This window comes from Carcharhinus amblyrhynchos, chromosome 1 (assembly GCF_965287045.1).
Source record: "Carcharhinus amblyrhynchos chromosome 1, sCarAmb.v2.hapA, whole genome shotgun sequence".
Classification (NCBI taxonomy): domain Eukaryota; kingdom Metazoa; phylum Chordata; class Chondrichthyes; order Carcharhiniformes; family Carcharhinidae; genus Carcharhinus; species Carcharhinus amblyrhynchos.
The window spans coordinates 22,124,912-22,148,719 of NC_137324.1; the positions used below are offsets into that span (position 1 = coordinate 22,124,912).

General features: G+C 42.1%; 1 protein-coding gene across 3 annotated transcripts in view; it reads left to right on the plus strand.

The window, feature by feature from the left end:
* ptpra (protein tyrosine phosphatase receptor type A) overlaps window positions 1-23,808 on the plus strand; it is a 257,679-nt gene that overhangs the window by 155,270 nt on the left and 78,601 nt on the right. For all 3 annotated transcript variants that reach the window (XM_080196539.1, XM_080196648.1, XM_080196610.1), the window contains 3 exons: window positions 709-793; window positions 4,468-4,541; window positions 17,672-17,808. In XM_080196539.1, coding sequence (XP_080052665.1) covers window positions 709-793; window positions 4,468-4,541; window positions 17,672-17,808 — 296 coding nt within the window. The remainder of the gene's footprint in view (window positions 1-708; window positions 794-4,467; window positions 4,542-17,671; window positions 17,809-23,808) is intronic.

Consider the following 23,808-nt stretch of genomic DNA (forward strand, 5'->3'; position numbering starts at 1 on the left):
GTGCTCTTTCAGGGGGTTGGTGCAGACTCTGAGCTGGATTGCCGTCTCCTGCACTGAAGGGCTTTGATGGAACCATACGTAAGTTAATTATGACCTGATCACCTATTGAAGGATCTGACTGGAAAATGTGTTTATGATGGACTGAGAAGGTGTCAGTCCTGCCCTGCTGAGAATTCTGGGCTGCCAACAAGCATTTACTTTAAACCTAACTGACTAAATAATTGCTTCTCCTGGAACCAGGAGAAGCAATCGTGCCTGGGCTTGAAAATCGACCAAACTAATTTTTGCTTTCATTGTTCATAGTTGAATTTGTTGAATGCAAGGCATGATTAAATGGATCAGTGATTTATTAAAGGGTCACCTCATTGAACTGTTTTGAGAGCATCAGTTTGAAATGGAGCTTTGTTGTGCTTTATGTTTATCCTGGCCTGTCATGACAAAGTCAGTTAATTTTTAAAAATTCTTATTTTGCTTCAGTTGAACTGTTTATTTTTGCATGCATTCCTATAATAACTTCCTATAATAACGGGGATTCTATGTCTTTATATTATCGATACTGATAATTTTGTGTTGTGGCATTAGCTTATTAACATTCTTATAGAGGCTGTGTACAATATTTGAGAATCTCCATTGAACTGCCTTACACGCAAGTACAGTTGTGTACTAATGTTCATCTATATTCTAAATAGTGTGTTCTTTTTATTACAGATGAAATGCCTATTATAGCAGTAATGGTGGCGCTCTCATCACTGTTAGTCATCGTATTTATTATAATTGTTCTTTATATGCTGCGGTAAGTGACAATTAATTGAAGTTTACAGGCATGTTTGTTGTACTGCTGGGTAGATCAAATGAGAAAATTTGCTTACGTATTTGATCCTTCTGATTCATTGTTTCCCAAGTGCTTTCCTGTTGTGACTCTATATTAACACTGAAAAGCTGGTGAGGGAGCAAGAGAAAGTTGCGAGAGCGAGGTTTTTTTTTCACCAACCAATTTGCAGTTTCAGATGGAGGCAGTGATCTGGCCTCAGTGTTCATTATATTAGAACATGCTCTCTGAACCACATTAAAAATAAAAGTCATGCATCCTTATGTCATGGGGCCTTGGAGTTGATCCCCAGATTTGAAAGTCTCCACTCCACAGTTGCCATTTTTGCCTTGGAGAAGAGGGAGCTCACAATCAGAATTGCTTAGCTTTTAATCCCAGCAGGGATCACAGTCCTTGCTTTGAGGTTAATTTGTGAATGTCACACTTCTGTTAATCTGTCTTTATAGGTATTCTGATTTTTTTTTACAGTGTTAAATAACTCCTTCGTTTTGGTTTGGAACATTTCCTCTTATTCCTGTTAATATCTGATTTTAGTAAATTTTTACATCATTCCTTTAAGAGTCAAGGGCAAGGCTGGTAGAAGTAGGGAATACTGGATGGCTCGAGATATTGACGCCTTGGTCAAGAAGAAGAAGGAGGCACATGACATGCATAGGCAGCTGGGATCAAATGGATCCCTTGAAGAGTATAGAGTGTAGGAGTAGAGATTAGAGAAATCAGGAGAGCAAAATGGGGACACAAAATTGCTTTGGCAGTAAAGGCAAAGGGAAATCCAAAGAGCTTCTACAAATACGTAAAGGGCAACATAAGGGAGAGTAGAGCCTCTTAATGACTGCTTTGAATTTAACCATATGCAGGTCAATAAAGTCATCGAGGTTTACAGCATAGAAACAGGCCCTTTGGCCCAACTTATCCATGCCACCCATTTTCTTTAAACCACTAAGCTAGTCCCAGTTTTCTGCGTTTGGCCCATATCTCTCTATACTTTATCCCTCCCATCCTACCCATGTAATTGTCTTGATGCTTTTTGAAAGACAAAATTGTACCCCCCTCTACCACTACTGTCTCTGGCAGCTTGTTCCAGACGTTCACCACATTGCTCCAGACATTGCTCCTCTGGACTCTTTTGTATCACTGCCCTCTCCCCTTAAACCTATGCCCTCTACCTTTTCCCTACCTTTGGGAAAAGATTTGACTATCTAACTGATCTATGCCCCTCATTATTTTATAGACCTCTATAAGATCACCTCCAAGTCTCCTATGCTCCAAAGAAAAAAGGTCCCAACCTGTCCAGCCTCTCCTTGTAACTCAAACCATCAAGTTCTGGTAGCATCCTAGTAAATCTTTTCTGCACTCTTTCTAGTTTAATAATATCCTTTCTATAATACAGTGACCAGAACTGTGCACAGTTTTCCAAGTGTAGCTTCACCAATATCTTGTACAAATTTGACAAGACATCACAACTCCTGTATTCAATGTTCTGACCAATAAAACCCAGCATGCCGCATGCCTTCTTCACCACTCTGTCGACCTGTGACTCCATTTTCAAGGAGCTGTGAACCTATAATCCTCGATCTCTTTGTTCTACAACCTTCCCCAACACCCTACCATTAACTGAGTAAGTCCCGCCCTGGTTTGATCTACCAAAATGCATCACCTTGCATTTTTCTAAATTAAACTGCATCTGCCATTCATAGCCCACTGGCCCAATTGCTGACTGTCCCTAATCAGTCATTGCATCTCTAAGTGCCTGTAGATCCTGTTTCTCAGAATATCTTCCAACAGCTTAGCCACTACAGATGTTAGGCTTATCGGCTTATAGTTTCCAGGCTTTTCCCTGCAGCCCTTCTTAAAGAAAGTCACAATATTTGCTATCCTGCAGTCTTCAGGCACCTCACCTGTGGCTGTTGATTGTGCTTAGAGATCTGCAGTTTCCTCCCTAACCTGCCACAATGTCCTGGGATACATTTCATCAGGTGCTGGGGTTTCATCTACCTTGGTGTGCTTCAAACCCTCCAGCACCACCATCTCTGTGATATTTATTTCCCCAAGTTCCCTAACATCCATGCTTTTCTCAACGGTAAATACTGATGAGAAATATTCATTTCGGAGCTTACCCAGCTCTTGTGGATCTGCACATAGATGACCTTGTTGATCTTTCTGAGGCCCTACTCCCTCCTTACTCTTTTGCCCTTGATGTATTTGTAGAATCTCTTTGGATTCTTGGAACTAAATGCAATGTGTCCGAATTTGCAGATGGCACAAAGCTGGGTGGGAGGATGAGCTGTGAGGAGGATGAAGAGATACTTTGGTGTGATTTGGACAAGCTGAGTGAGTGGGAAAATGCATGGCAAATGCAATATAGTGTGGATAAATGTGAGGTACTTTTACACCAGTGGCTGAAGGCATGCATGTAAGTGCATGGAGCAAACAGTGAAGAAATCAAATGGTGAGAGGATTCGAGTACAGATGTAGGGATGTCTTGCTGCAGTTATACATGGTGTTGGTGAGGAAACACCTGGAATATTGTGTGTATTTTTGGTGCCCTTCCCTGTGGAAGGATGTTCTTGCCTTAAAGGGAGTGCATGGAAGGTTTACCAGACTGATTCATGGGATGACGACTGATATGTGAGGAGAGATTGAGTTGATTATTATGTTGGCTGGAGCTCAGAAGATTGAGGAGGGATCTCATAAAAACCTGTTAACTCCTAACAGGACTAGACAGAGTGGAAGATGCAGCAAGGATGTCCCTGATGGTGGGGGAGTCTGGAACCAGCTGTCATAACCTAAGGATAAGAACTGATGAAGAGAAATTTCTTTGCCCAGAGAATAGTATGTATGTGAAATTAGCTATCACAGAAAGCAGCTGAGGTCAAGATGTTGTATGTTTTCAATAAAGTTAGATATTGCTCATAGAATCCCTTCAGTGCAGAAAGAACCCATTTAAATCATAGAATTCCAACAGTGCAGAAGGAAGCCCTTCGGCCCATTGAGCCTGGACCGCCAACAATCCCACCCAGGCCCTATCCTCGTAATCCCATATATTTACCCTGCTAAACCCACTGACACTAGGGTGGTTTAGCACAACCAGTCCACCTAACTCACACATCTTTGGACTGTGGGAGGAAACCGTAGGACCCAGCGGAAACCCACACAGACATGGAGAGAACGGGCAGACTCCACACATAGTGACTAGAGGCCAGAATTGAACCCGGGTCCCTGGCATTGAGAGGCAGCAGTGCAAACCACTGTGCCATTGTGCCGCCCTATTTATAAATGTTTCTGTTCTGCTGTTGATTGCAAAATTAATTGCACATGTTTTTACCTTGTCAGAAAGCATCTAACCTTTGCCTGTAAGCTTATCAAGGCTGCCGTGTTTCCAGTGGGCGCTGTACACCTGCGCCACCACCATGTTTCTGAGGAGACAATGTGAGGAGAGCACATGGGTTAAACAAAGGGCAAAGGTGAAAGGATAAAAGACGTAGGAAATTACAAATATCAGGTTGCACCCTTCCCTGTTGCAGAATGCACTGTCCCACTTCTGTGCTTGTATTATACAGCATTTTAAAAGAAAAGTTGTGTTCCAATATGATGCTTTGCATTAACAACTGCTAACTTGTGAAATTTCATCTTATCAGGTTTAAAAAGTACAAGCAGGCTGGAAGTCATTCAAATTCCTTCAGGTTATCCAATGGTAGAACAGATGATACAGGTGTGTTTCAAAGCCAGATGTATTAAATGATATTTACAGCAAGAGCTTCAAATTGGTATCTAATTGTAAAATGTCATCATGATATTGATTATCAAAGACAGATGATGTAGTGTGCAGTTAAACGTGAAGGTATATAACTAACATTGCTTCAGTGTTGATGCGTAGGTTTTTGTTGACAAGGGTTTTGGGGGGAAAGGCAGGAAAGTACAGTTAAAGCCACAGTCAGGTTACCCATGTTCTTATTGAATGGCAGAAGCAGACTCACCATAACCATTACCAAGTCTAGTTTTCAGTTTAGATTTTTATAATTGAATTAAAATTCCCCCAGCTACCATGGTGGGATTTGAACCCATGTTCCCAGAGGCCAGTCCTAACATCACAACGCCGCTGTATCCTCCCAACATTTTTTTCTGACGTCTTCCCAAACCTCACTGATTACCTGAGATACCAATAATCCATTCATCTCAGCCTTGAATATACTGTATGATGGATTATTGACAACCTTCTATAGTAGAAAAATTTACAACTCTCTGCATAAAATTCTCCTCATCTCAGTCCTAAATGATCGATCGTTTATCGTAAGACTATACTGGTATATTCCAGGTTCTCCAGTCAGGGGAAGCAGCCTTGCTTCATCCACTAGTGCTAAGTCTCTTTAGAATCTTGTACATTTCAATAAGATTACCTCATTCATCTAAACTTTAGAGAGTAGAAGCTCAATTCACTCAGCCTCTCATCCTAGGATAATGCTCTCTCTGATTCCATGAACCCAAGGCAAGTATGTTCTTCATTAGATGTGGACACTGAAACATGCACAGAACTCCAGGTGTTGCCTCAGCAAAAGCCCATGCAATTGTTGCAAGGCCTTCTTTATTCCTGTAGTCCAGTTCCTCTGCAGTAAATACCAGTATGCTAATTGCTTGTTGTACTGCATCCAATTTTCCTGATTAACCAACATATAACGTGATTTTTTTTTGATTATTACTAAAGTATATAAAATAGCACTACCTTACGTTGTACTCCACCTGCCACTTTGTATGCCACTCACTTAACCAGGCTTTATCTCTATAGCGTATTTTTGTCCTCATAGTTTTCATTTTCACCTCATTTGTATTATCACCAACTTCTGTACGATATGTTAAGTATAAGTCATTGGCGTAGATTGTAAAATAACAGGCCCCCGTGCTAATCTTTGCAGCAATTCACCAGTTACACCTTGCCAACTTGAAAATGTCACGTTTATACCTACTCTGTTTTGCTGTCAGTTAACCAATCCTCCATCCATCCATGCTAATCTACAACTCCCAACTCTGAGCCCTTTTGCATTTGTGGTACTTTATTGAATGCTTCTTGGAAATCCAAAAATACTACATCCTTTATATACCGTGCTATTTTTATCCTTAAAATATCAAACTTTGTTGAGGGCACAGCTAGAGTACTGTGTGCGGTTCTGGCTGCCACATTATCGGAAGGATGTGATTGCACTGGAGAGTGTGCAGAGGAGATTCACTAGGATGTTCCCTCTGATGGAACGTTCAAGTGATGAAGAGCGGTTGGTTGCATAGGCTTGGGTTGTTTTTGTTGGAGCAGAGAAGACTGAGGGGGCGACCTGATCAGGGTATACAAGATTATGACAGACATGCACAGACTATTCCCCTGAGTTGAAGAATCAGTCACGGGTGACATAGGTTCAAGGTGAGGGGAAGGAGGTTTCAGGGAGGATACAAGGAAAATCATTTTTACTCAGAGGTGGTGACGGTCTGGAATGCGCTGCCTGGGAGGGCAGAAGCGGGTTGCCTCACCCCTTTAACAAGTGTCTGGATGAGCACTTGACACATCAAAACATTCAAGGCTATGGGCCAAGTGCTGGCAGATGGAATTAGGTGGGAGTTCAGGTGTTTCTAATATGTCAATGCAGACTCGCTGAGCTGAATGGCCTCTTCTGTGCTGTATGAGTCCATGAAAATAAAATGTAATAAATTTCACACATTTTCACTCTAATGACTGTCAGATTATATTATTATTTTCCAAATGCAAGATTTCCTCAATAATAGATTCCAGCATTTTGCCAATGACTGGTGTCAAGCTAACTGATAAGTACTTCACAGTTTTCTTTCTCCCCTGCTTTCTTGAGTAGTGGTTTGCTTTTGCGAACTCTTTAAGTCCAGAATTTATATCGATTAAGTAAGCAGTCTCTGGTGAATGACCTCGATAGTGTGAATTCAGAGTTTAATTTTTCTTGAAGACTGCAGGTCAGAGCCCAAAATGAAATGCTTTGTTTTCTTTCTTTGAAAAAAAAGCCTGTTTTTGGTAATGGTAATTGAGAGGAGAATGTTTAGAAAGGGGCCAAATAACTCAGCGAAATTAATTTTTATTTTCCTTTCCATTTCAATTCCATATTTACTACTAAATTAGCCCCATTACACAGAGACATTTTAAGCTTTTGCAGGCCTGGAGGTGGTTTTGAGAAGTTGGTTGAAGGTAGTGAAGTGTGGCTTGCTTACTTACGCTATCCAAGCAGTTTCCATATGATCAATCTTGAAAGTACATTTTTTTTCATGCCTCAGTTGAATTGCTGCTATTTTTGGGAAATATGGCTCTCTATCTCCAGGAAATACTGGGTGGAATGGCAAATATTATTTAGACCTGCTTCCCTCCAATAATGGTCACTTTAACAATCATTTTGTTTTATGTTGGAATTCTCAAGATAAGCGTTAGAATTAAAGTAAATAAAACAAATCCATAACTGTATATTGAACATTTCAAAAGCAATGTCTACATGTTTAAGTAAATGAAATTAAATCAAAAGGGAATAATCCCAAAATATAATTGTGATTTTACAATCCTCAGCTCTATAGCTTAGATATTGATGGGCAATCATGTTACTTTATTATCGTTTGAAACAAAAAATTACTTTTTGAATGTTGACTTTATTGATCTCAAAGCACAACGTTCACCACTTTACACGCTATTTGTGTGACTAGATTCCAATTATATGAGCAATGCACAGTTTTGTTTTCAAGCTTTTATGTGTTCACTTCAGCAGCTTCTTTTGAGACCATCCTGCTTTACTCATCTCTGGTAAAGTCAATGTTATATTCTCATTTCTTTATCACCATTCTCGGCCATGCTATGTCATTCTTTCTATTCCATTCTTCTGAACCAGAGTTTGCGTTTTATGTGCCTGGCTAATTAGTTTATCTCTTTTCTTGCATTTAAGGTATGTTTAAGTAGCATGATGTGTGCAAGATTATGAATATTTGTGCTGTTTTTCTATCAGATTTGAAATTTTTTGGTATTGTAATTTTTAAAGCACTGTTACTGTAAAATAACAACCCTTGTGGCCTGAATATAGTATGTAATTGCAGGCGTTGCAGATCTTAATGATTACTCCTCTCTCTGTCTTACAAATATCCTCTCACTGCTGATCATCAGAGGTTGGTGCAACTCACACCATTACAATACTTGTAATTTACCAAATGCAATCTCAATCAAATACCACAAATAAAGTTAATGAAGAAATTGAACGATTCACGCAAATACTGGTCAGCGTGCTTAAATATATATTGTTGGGAGGGAGGAAAAATACTGCATCAAGCTGTGCTGAACCTTAACTAACAGTGCTCCATGCTAACACTGAGTTACAAAAGTAGAAAAAATTTTAACTTTCTTTGATCTTGATGTTAAATGTAACCAGACACACAATTTGTAAATTCAGTGTCAAACCTTATCTAATTGAGGCAAATAAGAATAAAAATCTTAACTTGCTGAATTTTAGATTTTTTTATTTGCTCTTTCATAGGATGTGAGTGTCACAGGCAGAGCCTCAATTTGTTGCCCAAGCCTAATGTCTCTTGAACTGAGTAGCTTGCTAGGCAATTTCAGAGGGCAGTTGAGAGTCAACCATATTGTGGGTCTGGAATCACATGTAGACCAGACCAATTATTTCCTTCCTTAAATGACATTAGTAAACCAAATAGGTTTTTCCCCATGATCAACAATGGTTTCATGGTCATCAATAGATTCTTTATCTAGATTTTTTTGTTGAATTCAACTGCCTCTGTATGTTGTGGTGGGAGTCGATCCCATGTCCCCAGAACATTTGCTGAGTTTCTGGATTAATAGTCTATACCACTAGGCAATTGCTTCCCCATGATTACTATTATACCACCACCTCCCTCAATGCTGCATACATTGTAATCATGTACCTTCAATTATCTCTCAATTGTCAACTTGATCATGTTTTCAGTATGTACACTAGCAAAAAGCTGTGATGTGAATAAACCTGAAAGCTATAATTCCATTCCTGGTTATGCTGAAATTACTTCTTCTTTAATCTACCAACTGTATTTGTAGTTTGTAACTACTTCTGATTACATTTAGTAGATAACTTGGTAAAACTTGTGCAGTATTTAATTGGTGTTTTGAAACTCATTTGAAAGAAATGCACAGTATAATATGCAAGTTTTTTTATTATTGTAAAGTGGCAGATCAGCAGTTAATGGATTAATTTTTGAATGAGACCTGCAGATTATAAATCTCAATTGGATGAACATGGAAGGCAATATCTGCAATTTAGAACCAAAGCATAGGTTAAGAAAGAGGAATCTCTTTATTACAGTAAAGACCTACAGCTTTTTGACCAATGGCTGAGTGGGAATAGTTTATAGGCACTTTGACCATGGTTACAGGATGAAATAAATGGAACTTCTAAGAAAGGTACCACAATAGTCATGGGAGATTTTAATCTATGTGTAAATTGGACAACTCAGATTGGCCAAGGTATTCTGGAAAATGAGTTCATTGACAATATTCAGGACAGTTTCTTAGAACAGTACTTTCCAGGGCCAACCAATGAGCATGCAATTCTGGAGCTGTTATTAATTATGAGACAGGATTAATCATTAACTTCATGCTAACTTCATTCACTCAAAGGGTGGTGAATCTCTGGAATTCTCTGCCCGTTGAAGTGGTGGAGGCTACCTCGCTAAATATATTTAAGACGCGGGTAGATAGGTTTTTGGTAGGCAAGGGAATTAAGGGTTATGGGGAGAAAGTGGGAAAGTGGAACTGAGCCACTTCAGATCAGCCATGATCTTATTGAATGGCGTGGCAGGCTCGAAGGGCTAGATGGCCTACTCCTGCTCCTACTTCTTATGTTCTAAAGGAGTTTCTAGGTGACAGCGATTATAGCAAGGGAAGCAATGGTGTATTGGTATTGTGACCAGAGTAATCCAGAGACCCAGGGTAAGATCTGGGGGCCCAGGTTCAAATTCCATTTCTGCAGATAGTAAAATTTGAATTCAGTGAAAATCTGGAAGTAAAAGTCTAGTGAAGATCATGAAACCATTGTCGGTAGTCGTAAAAAGCCATCTGGTTCACTAGTGTCCTTCAGGAAATCTGCCATCCCTACCAGCCACTTGTCTCCGTGCCCGCAGCAATGTGGTTGACTCAAGTGCCCTCTGAAATGGAGGACAATTACGGATGGGCAATAAATGCTGCTCAGCGACATCCACGTTTTGTAAACTAATTTTTAAAAAATGATAGAATTTCATGTCCAGCTTTCTACCTGTTTTCAACCACCTTATGAAAATCAATAATCAATAAAGAGGAGCAATGTGGATCTAAGATACGTGTTTAAATCTGAATAAATGTAACTATAAGGATATGAAAACAGATCCAGCTAAGGTGAACTGGGAAACTACGTTAAAAGATAGAGATGTAGTGCAGATTTTTAAGGATTTATTAAGTAACTCTCAGCAAAGATTTATCCCTGTGAGAAACATCGAATAGAAACATAGAACAATACAGCGCAGAGAAAGAAATACTCTTTGAGAAGGATGCATTGTTGAAGGCTGAATAAGGAAGCTAAGATTGAAATCAAATCGAAAGAAACATCATAAATCTGCAAAGATTAGTGGTAGGTCAGAAGATTGGTCAAACTTTAAGAATCAGCAAAGAATGACTGAACAAGAATGAAGAAGAAAGGCGAGTACAAGAGAAAGTTAGCTAGTAATACAAAATCAGATAGTGAGTGATTCTACAAGTGCTTAAATAGGAAAAGAATAATTAAAGTCTGTGTTGTCCTTTAGAGAGAGAACCTGGAGAATTAATAATGGAAAACAAGAAAATGGTAGAGGCAATAAACTATTTTGAATATTGTGTCTGTCTTCATTGTAAAAGACTTTTAAAAAGTCTATTAGACTAGATGGGATTGAGGTTCATAAGGAGGAGGTGTTAGCAATTCTGGAAAGTATGAAAATACTTTACCTCTGGGCCGGATGGGATTTATCCTAGGAATCTCTGGGAGGCTAGGGAGAAGATAGCAGAGGCTTTGGCTTTGATCTTTAGGTCGTTATTGTCTACAGGAATAGTGCCAAAAGACTGGAGAGTAGCAAATGTTGTCCCCTTGTTCAAGAAGGGGTGTAGAGACAACCCTGATAGTTATAGACCAGTGAGCCTTACTTCTGTTGTGGGCAAAGTTTTGAACAGGATTATAAGAAATGGGATTTATAATAATCTAGAAGGAAATAATTTGATCAGGGATAGTCAACACAGTTTTATGAAGGGTAGGTCGTGTCTCACAAACCTTATTGAGTTCTTTGAGAAGGTGACCAAGGATGTGGATGAGGGTAAAACAGTTGATGCGGTGTATATGGATTTCAATAAAGCATTTGATAAGGTTCCCCAGGGTAAACTATTGCAGAAGATAGGGAGGCATGGGATTGAGGTTGATTTAGTGGTTTGGATCAGAAATTGGCTAGCTGTAAGAAGACAGAGGGTGATAGTTGATGAGAAATGTTCATCCTGGAATTCAGTTACTAGTGGTGTACCGCAAGGGTCTGTTTTGGGGCCACTGCTGTTTGTCATTTTTATAAATGATCTGGATAAGGGCGTAGAAGGATGGGTTAGCAAATTTGCAGATGACACTAAAGTCGTGGACAGAGTTGTGGACAGCGCGGAAGGATGTTGCAGGAGGGACATAAATAAGCTGCAGAGCTGGGCTGAGAGGTGGCAAATAGAGTTTATTGCGGAAAAATGTGAAGTGATTTACTTTGGAAGGAGTAACAGGAATACAGAGTACTGGGCTAATGATAAGTTATTTGGTTGAGCAGAGAGATCTTGGTATCCATATGCATAGATCCCTGAAAGTTGGTACCCAGGCTGATAGGGTTGTTAAGAAGGCATACGGTGTGTTAGCTTTTAATGGTAGAGGGATTGAGTTTCGGAGCCATGAGATCATGTTGTAGCTGTACAAAACTCTGGTGCGGCCGCGCTTGGAGTATTGCATACAGTTCTGGTCGCCACATTATAGGAAGGATGTGAAAGCATTGGAAAGGGTGCAGAGGAGATTTACCAGGATGTTGCCTGGTGTGGTGGAAAGGTCTTATGAGGAAAGGCTGAGGGACTTGAGGCTGTTTTCGTTTGTGAGAAGAATGTTAAGAGATGACTTAATAGAGGCATTTAAGATGACCAGAGGATTAAATAGAGTGGACAGGGAGAGCCTTTTTCTTGGATGGAGATGGCTAGCTTGAGGGGACATAGCTTTAAATTGAGGGGTGATAGATATAGGACAGATGTCAGAGGTAGATTCTTTACTCAGATAGTAGAAAGGGTGTGGAATGCCCTGTTTGCAGTAGTAGTGGATTTAAATGGTCATTGGATAAACATTTGGATGATATTGGAATAGTGTAGGTTAGATGGGCTTTAGATTGGTTTCACAGGTCAGCGCAACATCGAAGGCCAAAGAGCCCATATTGCACTGTAATGTTCTATATTCTAAAAAATTCTTCTCAAATATACATACGAATCAAAAGGCCAATGAGAGAGAGGACTGTAAAACAATTACCATCACTAGCAAAAAAGTGCTGAGAAAGCTATTAGACCTGAAGTCTGACAAGCCCCCAAGACCAGTTGGCTTCAACCTAGGATCTTAAAATAAGTAGCTGTAGAGTAGATGCATTGGTCACAATCTTTCAAAATACTTGTGATTCGGAAAGGATCCACATAGATTGGAAGATAGATAATCTAACACTTTTATTCAAGAAAGGAGGGAAACAGAAAAGTAAGAAATTTCAGGCCAGTTAACCTAAAACCTATCATAGAGAAATTGTTTGAATGTTAAGGAGGTTATAGCAGGCTACATAAAAAATCATAACGTAATTGGGTAAAGTCAACGTGGAAAGGGAAATCATGTTGAGTTAATTTATTAGAGTTTTTTGAGCAAATAACAAACAAGATATTTAAAGGGAACCTGTTGATGTGGTATATTTGGATTTCCAGAATGTATCTGCTAAAGTGCCACATCAAGGCTCCTTGTAGAAGGGAACATATTAGAATCATAGTTGATACAGTGCAAAAGGAAGCCATTCCTTTAGTAGATAGGTTTTTGGTAGGCAAGGGAATTAAGGGTTATGGGGAGAAAGCGGGAAAGTGGAACTGAGCCACTTCAGATCAGCCATGATCTTATTGAATGGCGGAGCAGGCTTGAAAGGCTAGATGGCCTACTCCTGCTCCTACTTCTTATGTTCTTATGTTCTTATTCGGGCCATTGAGTCAGAATGGACTATCTGAAAGAGCATCTTACCCACCTGTCCTAACCTCATAACCCTGCACTTTCACTATGGTTAACCCACCAAACCTATACATCTTTGTACACTAAGAGGCAATTTAGAATGGCCAATCCACCTAATCTGCACATGTTAAGGCTACACGAGGGAACCAGATCACCTGGAGGAAACCCACGCAGATACGGGGAAAATGTGAAAACTCCACACAAACAGTCACCCAAGGCCAGAATCAAACCCAGATTCCTGGCACTGTGAGCATGGATAAAGAATTAGTTCGTGTGGTAATTCAGCCAAATGCCAGTTTCCCAACACCAACACTCTTTATTGTGCACCAAAAGAAAGGCCACTCCCATGGCTTACAGCCAGGTAGTCTTCACCTCGGCCCGGGTGAAGTTATAGGCTTAAAAAAACCCCACTGGCTGCTTCCCATTAGGCAAACCTTTGCTTGCTGAATAAGGTAGCTCGTACTTCGTGAAGCCTATGGATACATCTATTACTCATCTCCCTTGGCCTTCGTGGGCATCATAACATCTCCAGCCCCCCAATTAGGCCTGTGTCTCTCCCAGCACCCCTATTGTGAGGAGGTCCTTTCCAGCACTTAGCGCTCAGGCAGAGGTCTGTTGAAAGTGGGGCTGGGTCAGGTGCTGTAAACAGAACAGGGGACCTTCTCCTTCGGAGGCAGCATCATAGGATCATCGAAACAGGTTCTTTCTCAGGTTCCGCTTCAGCCTGTAAGTCCGCTTCTTCAGCCTACGTCTCTGAGTCCATACCTTCAGTACCAGAGGGGTCAACATGAAATGGACCCAGGCTTTAAAATGCCTTGCTGACACTGGCAAGGTTTCCCAAAAAGTTCAGTGTCGTCACAACCACTTCTACAGATGGTTAAAGAGCCAGGCTTGTGGACAACAGGATGTGACTCAGTGCATCTGCATTAGCTATCCGTGTTCCAGGGCGGTGTTCCAGAAAATATTCACAGGCTGCCAATAATGAGGCCCAGCAGTGAATTGAGCAGAGGCAATGGGGGGGAATTGCCTTGTCCTCTTTAAAGAACTTAGCAAGGGTTTCTAATAACTATAAAAAAACGTTGACCGTAGACTTATTGGTGGAAGTACCAAACACCAAATACGACTGGCCAACCTTTCCTTCTCAAGTTGAGTTTATTTTCATTCTGTGTTCAAAAGGGTCCTGGATGGGCATATGCGATAGGCTTCTTCAACCTGTCTTTCCAACAATGTGACAGCACTGTGCCAACCACGTAGGGGGAAGTGCCCCAGGTTGGAATAAGCTCTTAGAGTCGAAATGAGCTAGTAAGTTGGATGATGGTAACTGACATATAACCTTAGAAAAAGCCTCTGTAAAGATTTGCAATAATATCTGTGGTATTTTTGTAGTAGAACATGCAAGGTGGGGGGGGCGGGGGGGTGGATGGCAGCATAGAAGCCAAATTCAGGATAGATTTTCCATGACCTCAGGAATGATTTTAACCTTGTGTGTTTTTTGGGGTCAGTGCTTCCTTGGTGGCCTTAACTTTACCCTCTAAAGAATGTAATCCCTTGCCATTAACTGTTCAAGTAAACTCTCAGCCTTGAAAATCACTGCAAGACTCCCAGGTTGGCAGGTATTCTAAAGTCGCTGTGGCCAAGACGTCATTTATACTGCTTTCTTGGATGGCCCTTGAAGGATGTACTCCATAACTCTCAGGAAGGTAGCACATGCTGATGAGACCTGGAAAGACAAACGGGTACACTCATAGAGTCTCTTATGATGTCTTATTTCTGGGAAGATTCATCCAGTTCAACTGGAGATAGGCATAGCTCATGTCCAACTTGGAGAACATCTTGCCACCTGTTAACCTGCTTACAGATCTTTAATCCAGGGCATAGGGTACATATCGAGTTTGGAGACCCATGTGCCTGTCAATTTATCATCCATGCAAGGGCGAACTGATTTGTTAAGTTTAAGAACAGGGACTACGCATGCACTTCATTTCGCAAATGTTTATTTATTAGTATCACAAGTAGACTTACATTAACACTGCAATAAAGTTACTGTGGAAATCCTGTAGTCGCCGCACTCCGGCACTTGCTCGGGTACACTGAGGGAGGATTCAAGCATGGCCAGTGCACCTAACCAGCATGTCCTTCAGACTGTGGGAGGAAACTGGAGCATCTGGAGGAAGTCCATGTAGACACGGGGAGAATGTGCAAACTCCACACAGACCGAAGTCAGGAATCGAACCTAGGTTCCTGGTGCTGTGAAGCAGCAGGGCTAACCACTGTGCCACCATGCTGCCAGCTTGGGAACTCGGATGCCTTGAAAGCTTGGGTGTAGACCTTATACCCAAACTTTCAAGTCACCCTAGTTCAGTTTCCATTTTTTTCCAGCATTGAGTAAAGGACTGGCCTGGCTCTGAAGTAGTTAAGTGTAGCATCTGGGTCAATGTAGGTCTTGGCCTTGGTTCCTCATATTTTCCCCAGACCCTCCTGAAAAATTCCAGGGTGTCTACTGTTAACTTCATACAATCCTCCTGCGCATAGCCTGAAGATCTCCAACAGCTCAGTTGAATCTGCTGGAGCCAGTCTGTCTCCCTAAGGCTTGGTCTGTGCCTCCATACAACGATGGGTAGGAGATGAACTGATTGCTGCCTGTAAGCCACAGCAGTGCATTTTATTTGCAAAGGTTCCCCAATGCAGGTGGCCAGTGTGGCTTTCATATCTTCTAATCTTAGGAGTTAGATGCCTGATTGGAGGTGCTTATATGCCTTTTCTCTGAAAAGAGATTGTGGGGCTCCCATGCCCACCTCCATTTTCCAAGGAATGGCTATTTACTGGTAATTCCACCATTATTGGGCCAACTTTTAATGTTCCAGTGTGATTAGTTTGCAGTATCACAGTTTGCCTCAGCTTTCTCCCTAGGCAGCATGCATTTTGCAGTTAGAGATTAAATCATCTTGGATTGTTTTCTTTGGAATGGAGATTTAACTAAGGTGTATAAAATTAACAAATCTAACTGGAGTGAATAAGAAGGGTCTTTATCACTTAACAAAGAAGCCAGTAACGAGAGGGAATAGATTTCAAGAATTGAGAGAACCATTATAGGAAAGTTGAGCATTTCTTTTCGCCCAAGGAAGGTAGACATCTGAAACTTTCTGTCTGAAAGGATTGTGAGGTAGAAGCCCTCACTGTATTTAAATATTACTTGCAAATGCACATGAAATGCTACAAGCTACAAGGCTATGAACCAAGAACTGGGTACCTGCTAATTGGCTGACACAGATGAGACAATGCGAATGGACTTATGTGCTTTTTGTATTCCTGATGATTTTATCATTTAGTAATAAATTAATTTGAGATGTGAAGGACCACTCCAAGTCAGTTGAACTTCATTGTTACATCAATGTCGCAAATGATTTTATTTTAGATCATTCCTTCCTCAGTTAAAATAAATTTGTTTACAAGGATGTGGGCTTTGCTGATTCGACCAGTGGTTATTGCCCGTTCCAAATTTCTCTTCAAAGTGGTAGTGAGTTGCCTTCTTGAACCACTGCCATCCATGTAATGGATGTACACCTACAGTGCTAAAATGCAGGGAGTTCCAGAATTTTGACCCAGTGATACTGAAGGAACAGTAATATAGTTCCAAGTCAGGATGGCTTGGAGGGGAACTTGCTAGTGTTCCCATGCATCTGCTGCCCAATCCTCCTGTAGAGATTGTGGGTTTTGAAGGTACTGTCGAATGAGTCTTATTGAGTTGGTGCAATGCATCTTGTAAATGGTACGTTTTGCTATCGCTGTGTGCCAGTGGTGGAAGAAGTAGTGGGCTACCTCGTCCTGGATGATGCTAGGCTTCTTGAATTTTGTTGAAGATGCGCTTATCCAAGCGAGTGGAGAGTATTTGATCATATTCTTGGCTTGTGCTGATGGAACGGTTTTGTAGATTTGGGGTGAGTTACCACAGAATCCCTAGCCTCTGACTTGCTCTTGCAGCCACTGTATTTCTATGACTGACCTAGTTCGGGTTTTGGTCAAAGGTAACCCCAGGATGTTGGTAATGCATACTTCAACTTTTAATTACTGAATTGTTAGTATTGATAAGGTTGTATTTAATTGTAAATTGTGAAGAGATGCATACCACAGTGTGATCATGAATGCAGTTTGAGTGAAAAGAGGGTTAAGGAAATAAAAAATAAATTGCGTATGCTACTGAAATGCAATAAGTAAGTACTGGAGCAATCTACAAATCAGTCTGACTGGTCATTTTCTTACGCCAGTTGTAAGAGGCTATAATTTAATTTGTAACTGTTGTGATCTGTGTAATTTTGAGAAATAAGCATTGAAAGAAATCCCTGCACACTTTATATACTTATTTAAAATCTTGTTTGTAAGGATGTGCATTTCATTTCAGTTGAAACTCGTATTCTCTGAGGTCTAATAGCTTTAGTTGCAATTCTGAGTTTGTTATTTGAAAAAGAATAAATCTGGATTTATCATCAAAAGTATTGTACTTGTAATTGTGGCCCTCTTTTCAACTTTAGATAAATCTTTCATTTTTTTCATATAGAGCTCCAGAGCATGCCACTGCTCGCAAGATCTCCAAGCACTAACCGCAAGTACCCACCACTATCTATTGAAAAGTTGGAAGAGGAAGCTAATCGACGAATGGCAGATGACAACAAACTTTTCAGAGAGGAATTTAATGCAAGTTTATCTAGTTTTTCATTTGTTATGGTTACTGCACCCAAAGTTTTTCTTTTCATGTAATCCTTGACCTAATGACTTGTGCTAGCTTCAATGTGTCCATGTCTACTGATACCTAGAACGTTTAGAGCTTTGATCTTAATTGGGAGTATGCTTAAAATACAAGTTTCAAATTATCATAAGAAGATAACTTCAGTGGGATGAGAGAGCCCAGCCAAGTTAACATGGAACCAACTACTGACAGGAAAAACTGTAGCAACACTGAGTGATCTTTAAGGAGAAAGTGCTTCAGGTGCAGGTTAGGTGCCTGAAAAGATGTAAAAAGACAAAATTAAATGTTCTTCATCAGAATGCAGGTGCCACAAATAGAGATAAATGGTTTCGATCTAATCACCATTGTAGAGAACAGATATTCTCCATCTCTTTGTTATCCAAAAAGCCCTAGCTTTGGTTTCTATATAGGCCTATAATCTTTAGAAAAATGAGAAGTCATCTCCTTGAACAAATGAGATTCTGAAGCAGTTGAGTGTCTTGTATGTCGTTTGAGGGTGGGGTGTTTACTCGTGTTCCTGTGGGTATGTGGATGACAGCTTAGCTAATCTACAGGAAAAAATCTACTTCAGGACAGTATGCTACAGACTCTTGAGCTTTGGTTGAGTTGCTGCCTTGGGATTTCCCCTCCTTGCTTTTTCTCCCTGCCGCTGACATGGGCTTCCTTTCAAAGGAGGCTGCACCATTTTTTATTTGGTTGCACCAGATGAGGTGATCCTGATCCTAATCTAGCTTCTCCCAAGGTTCAAAGGTGATATCAAAACTCATAAGTATCTTTGTGGTGCTTCTTTTGACTGCCATAAGCTCTGCAAGGAAAGTTTGCTTTGGTAAGTGAGTATCAGGCATTCTGGCTCCATGACCAACTTGATTGTGACTGTCTCTGTATGGTATAGATGCTGGCATGTCAGATCAGGTGAGTACTTTAGTATCTGTTAGTTTGTCCTGCCATCTGATCTTCAGAAACTTCCAAAAGCAACTCAGATGAAAGTAGTTGAGCTTCTTGACATGATGTTGGGTCACAATTCAAGTGTCTCATGCATAAAGTATACTGAAAAATCTACTATTTTCTCTCTACGTCCCTTTTTAACTAGTGGGGTTACGTTAGTTACCTTCCAATCTGTAGGAACTGTTCCTGAGTCTATAGAATCTTTGAAGATAACCACCTATGCATCTACTATTTCTAGGGCCACTTCTTTTAGTATTTTAGAACGTCTCTAGCAGCGCAACAGGCCAGGGAGACCTCAACGGAGGCCGTTAAGTGGGCTCCCCACTGGGCGTCGTGGCCTCCATGCGTCTCCACCTCCAGGTTTTTTGGATCATCAGTTCCACACCGGAATACAATATTTCAGTATTTAAATTTACATTTGATTAGCAGCTCAAGACTGAAGTCTCTGGGCTTGCTGTGATGTCTCTCCCCCCCAACTCCCAAATTCACTCCAGCGGCATTTACTTCTGCTCCCCGTAATGGGGAATAGGTGGCCAGCCTCACTGGAGGGAAGAGAAGCTATGGAGACACTTCGGGTAAGGATGGGATGGTGGGTGTGAGGGGTGGGGGGTACCTGCTGGGTATTGCCAGCCTAGGCGCTGGCAATGTGCAAAGGACACCATGGCCACAGGTATCGGGCAGTGCAAAGGGAGTGAGGCATAGTGGAAGGGATATGAGTAAGAGATTGTTGTTGTGGGGGGGTGGAATCCTGCTACCAGTCTTCATAGGGATCGATGGCAGAGGGAGGGGATGGGGTGATTGGGGCTGACCATCTGGTGTGGGGCATTGTTTCTGACCGAGAGGGGTCCAGCAGGCTAGCGATCGGGGAATGGGGGGCAGCAGTGTAGGGTCATGGGGCTGGCCATCAATTGGGAGACCGACCAATGTTGGGGTTATTGCACATGCGTTCGTCTCCGCTATGACAGATCACGCATGTGCAGTAGTCCATTCAGCGCTGTGTTGCTGGCGTCTCGGGTGGGAATAGGCCCCGCCCACAAATTTTGGTGAATCCCACTAGGATTCTGCAATGTTCAGAGTGAGATTCATTTTGAAAATCAGGCTTAGAAAAAAACCAGTGTGAGTTACTCCAGTTTTCACGCAATTTTCAGAAGGATCGCCCCCATGTTCTTTGAATGTATGTCAATCCAATGTCATTACTAAAATTTCCCAATCCACCATAGTCAACTCATGCCTCATACCATCGTAGCTTCCTTTATGAAGATTCTGGACCCTTGTCTCAGAATGAACTGCGTCACTCTCCATCTTGATGAAGAATTCTATCATAATATGGCAGCTGACCCCCAAGGGGTCTGGCATAATTATTGTTTCTCATTCCACAATACCCTGTCTGGGACAGCCTGTCCTCTATTTCATTCCTCAACATGTTGGCCCAGAAAATCATCCAGAATACACTTCATGAATCCCTCCTCCACGATACTGTGACTAATCTGGTTTGCTGCATCTATACACAGATTAAAGTAGCCCATAGTTACAGATATATCTTTATTATCAATTTCCTGGTTAATGATATTTCCATATTACTATTATAGTTTGGCAGGTCTGTATACAACCTGCTAGCGTGAAGATGATCATGATATTGGTTTTCAGTTGGTTGAGTTTCTCATGTCTGCCTTTTCTCGGTCACCTCTAACAATTAAGGATAGGGTACAGGTAAGGGAAGAGGCCGAGGATGTCCCAATAATAGAGGGAATAGGGGGCGTGAGTATGGTTGGTGGCGTTACGGCAAATAGGGTCCAGGTGAAGGCTGGGATGAAAGCGCTTTATCTGAATGCACGAAGCATTCGAAATAAAGTGGATGAGCTGGTGGCGCAGATCGACACAAATGGATACGATCTGGTGGCCATTACAGAGACGTGGCTGCAAGGTGACAGGGACTGGGAGCTGAATGTACAGGGCTATCAAGTGTTTAGGAAGGATAGGCAGGAGGGAAAAGGGGGGGGCGTAGCTCTGCTGATTAAGGATAGCATCAAGGTGGTAGCAAGGGATGATATTGGAGCCAAGGAGCAGAAAGTGGAATCATTGTGGGTGGAGATTAGGAACAGCAAAGGGAGGAAGACGCTGGTGGGTGTCGTCTATAGGCCCCCGAATAATGATCTGGAGGTGGGGCGGGCTGTTAACGCGCAAATAAGTGCGGCGTGCAGGAATGGGACGGCCGTAGTTATGGGGGATTTCAATCTGCATATTGATTGGTCGACCCATGTTGGACGCGGTGGGCTCGAGGAGGAGTTCTTGGAATGCTGCCGGGATAGTTTCCTGGAACAGTGCGTGTTGGAGCCGACGAGGGAGAGAGCTATCTTGGATCTCGTGCTATGTAATGAGGCGGGTAGAATTAGGGACCTTGCAGTGAAGGATTCTCTTGGGGAGAGTGATCATTGTATGGTGGAGTTTCTGGTGCAGATGGAGGAGGAGAAAGTGGGTTCCCGGACACGCGTACTTTGTTTGAATAGAGGGGAGTACGGTAGGATGAGAGAAGAATTGGCGAATGTTGACTGGGGGAGCGCGTTGGAGGGAGGGTCTGCTGAGGAGCAGTGGAGGATCTTTAAGGAGATCTTTCTTGGTGCTCAGCGGAAATTTATTCCGATGGTCAAAAAGGACAGTAGGAAGAGAGGTAATAAGCCGTGGATAACGAAGGAGGTGAAGGAAAGTGTTAAATTAAAAGCGGAGGAATTTAGAGTAGCTAAGAGTAGTGGGCGAGAAGAGGATTGGGAGAGGTTTAAATGTCAACAAAGATTGACAAAGAAGTTGATAAAGAAAGGTAGGAGAAACTATGAAGCTGGGCTAGCGCTTGCTATAAAAAAGGATAGCAAGAGTTTTTATAAATATATAAAAAGGAAGAGGCTGGCTAGAGTGAACGTTGGTCCTTTAGAGGATGAGAAAGGGGACCAAGTGGTAGGGGATGGGGATATGGCTAAGGTATTGAATAACTTTTTTGTTTCTGTCTTCACGGAGGAGGACGTGAATAATTTGCCGGGTGTTAGCGATGGAAAGGTGGTAGGACTGGAGGGTCTTAATGACATTACTGTTACTAGAGAGGCGGTGCTCGACAGACTGGAGGGGCTGATTGTGGACAAGTCCCCAGGACCGGATGGAATGCATCCGAGGGTTCTGAAAGAAATGGCGGAGGTGATAGTGGATGCCTTGGTTATTTTCCAGACGTCGCTGGATTCTGGGGAAGTGCCGGAAGATTGGAAAACGGCTAATGTTACGCCGTTGTTTAAGAAGGGTGCCAGGCAAATGGCAGGGAATTATAGGCCGGTTAGTTTAACGTCTGTGGTAGGTAAAATGTTAGAATCCGTCATTAAGGAGGAAATTGCGAGGCATTTTGAAGGCAATTGCTTGATAGAGCGGACGCAGCATGGTTTCATTAAAGGGAAGTCGTGTCTGACAAATTTACTGGAGTTCTATGAGGATGTGTCTAGGGCGGTGGATAGAGGAGAGCCGGTGGATGTGGTCTTTCTGGATTTTCAGAAGGCGTTTGACAAAGTACCTCACAAGAGGTTATTGCAGAAGTTTGAGGGACATGGAGTTGGGGGTAGGGTGTTAGCATGGATAGAGGATTGGTTGTCAAATAGGAGGCAGAGAGTGGGGGTCAACGGGTGCTATTCGGATTGGCGGATGGTGACTACTGGAGTGCCCCAGGGGTCGGTGCTGGGGCGTCAGCTTTTTACCATTTATATAGATGAACTGGAGGAGGGAACCGAGTGTAGGGTGTCGAAATTTGCTGATGACACCAAGATTGGGGGAACGGCAAATTGTGCGGAGGGTGTGGAGAGTCTGCAGAAGGATCTAGATAGGCTGGGCGAATGGGCCAGGAAATGGCAAATGGAATTTAATGTTGGCAAGTGTGAGGTGGTCCACTTTGGTAGGAAGAATGGTAGGAAGGACTATTACTTACGTGGCGAAAAACTGCAGCAGGCGACGGTGCAGAGGGACCTCGGGGTCCTTGTGCATGAGTCGCAAAAACCCAGCTTGCAGGTGCAGCAGGTGGTCAGGAAGGCGAATGGGATGCTGGCCTTCATAGCGAGGGGGATTGAATATAAAAGTAGGGAGGTCTTGCTGCAGTTCTATAGGGCATTGGTGAGGCCGCAGCTGGAGTACTGTGTGCAGTTTTGGGCGCCGCACCTGCGCAAAGATATTTTGGCCTTGGAGGGAGTGCAGAGGAGGTTTACTAGGCTGATACCGGAGTTGAGGGGGTTGAGCTATGAGGAGAGGCTGAATAAACTAGGCTTGTACTCGTTAGAGTTTAGAAGAATGAGGGGAGATCTCATTGAGACGTATAAGATGATGAATGGGATGGATAGGATAGAGGTGGAGAGACTCTTCCCGCTCAAAAAAGACAGTAGGACTAGGGGGCACAGCCTCAAGATAAGGGGGTGCGGTTTAGAACGGAGTTGAGGAGGAACTTCTTCACTCAAAGGGTGGTGAATCTCTGGAATTCTCTGCCCGTTGAAGTGGTGGAGGCTGCCTCGCTAAATATTTTTAAGACGCGGGTTGATGGGTTTTTGATAAGCGAGGGGATTAAGGGTTATGGGGAGAGGGCGGGAAGGTGGAACTGAGCAACGACAGATCAGCCATGATCTTATTGAATGGCGGGGCAGGCTCGAAGGGCTAGATGGCCTACTCCTGCTCCTATTTCTTATGTTCTTATTACAGAAATTTGCAACTGACAGTTTAACAGGCAGCCACATAAACAAGAAATTGGCTGCTGTAGAGTCCATCCGTTGACATAAACTGGTTCATATTGTATATCCAGCCTTCATGTAATGGTTTTTCAAATGGAAATCATTTTAGTTTGTCTAAATGTGGTTAAAATGGTTTGATGTCTAATCCATTCATTTCTGGTTTAATATAAAACTTAACAGTCAAACTGCAAGTTTGGATTCTAATGGTAGTGATGCATATTAAATGTTCAATGCTCAAGGATTCACCATTTTTGTCAATCA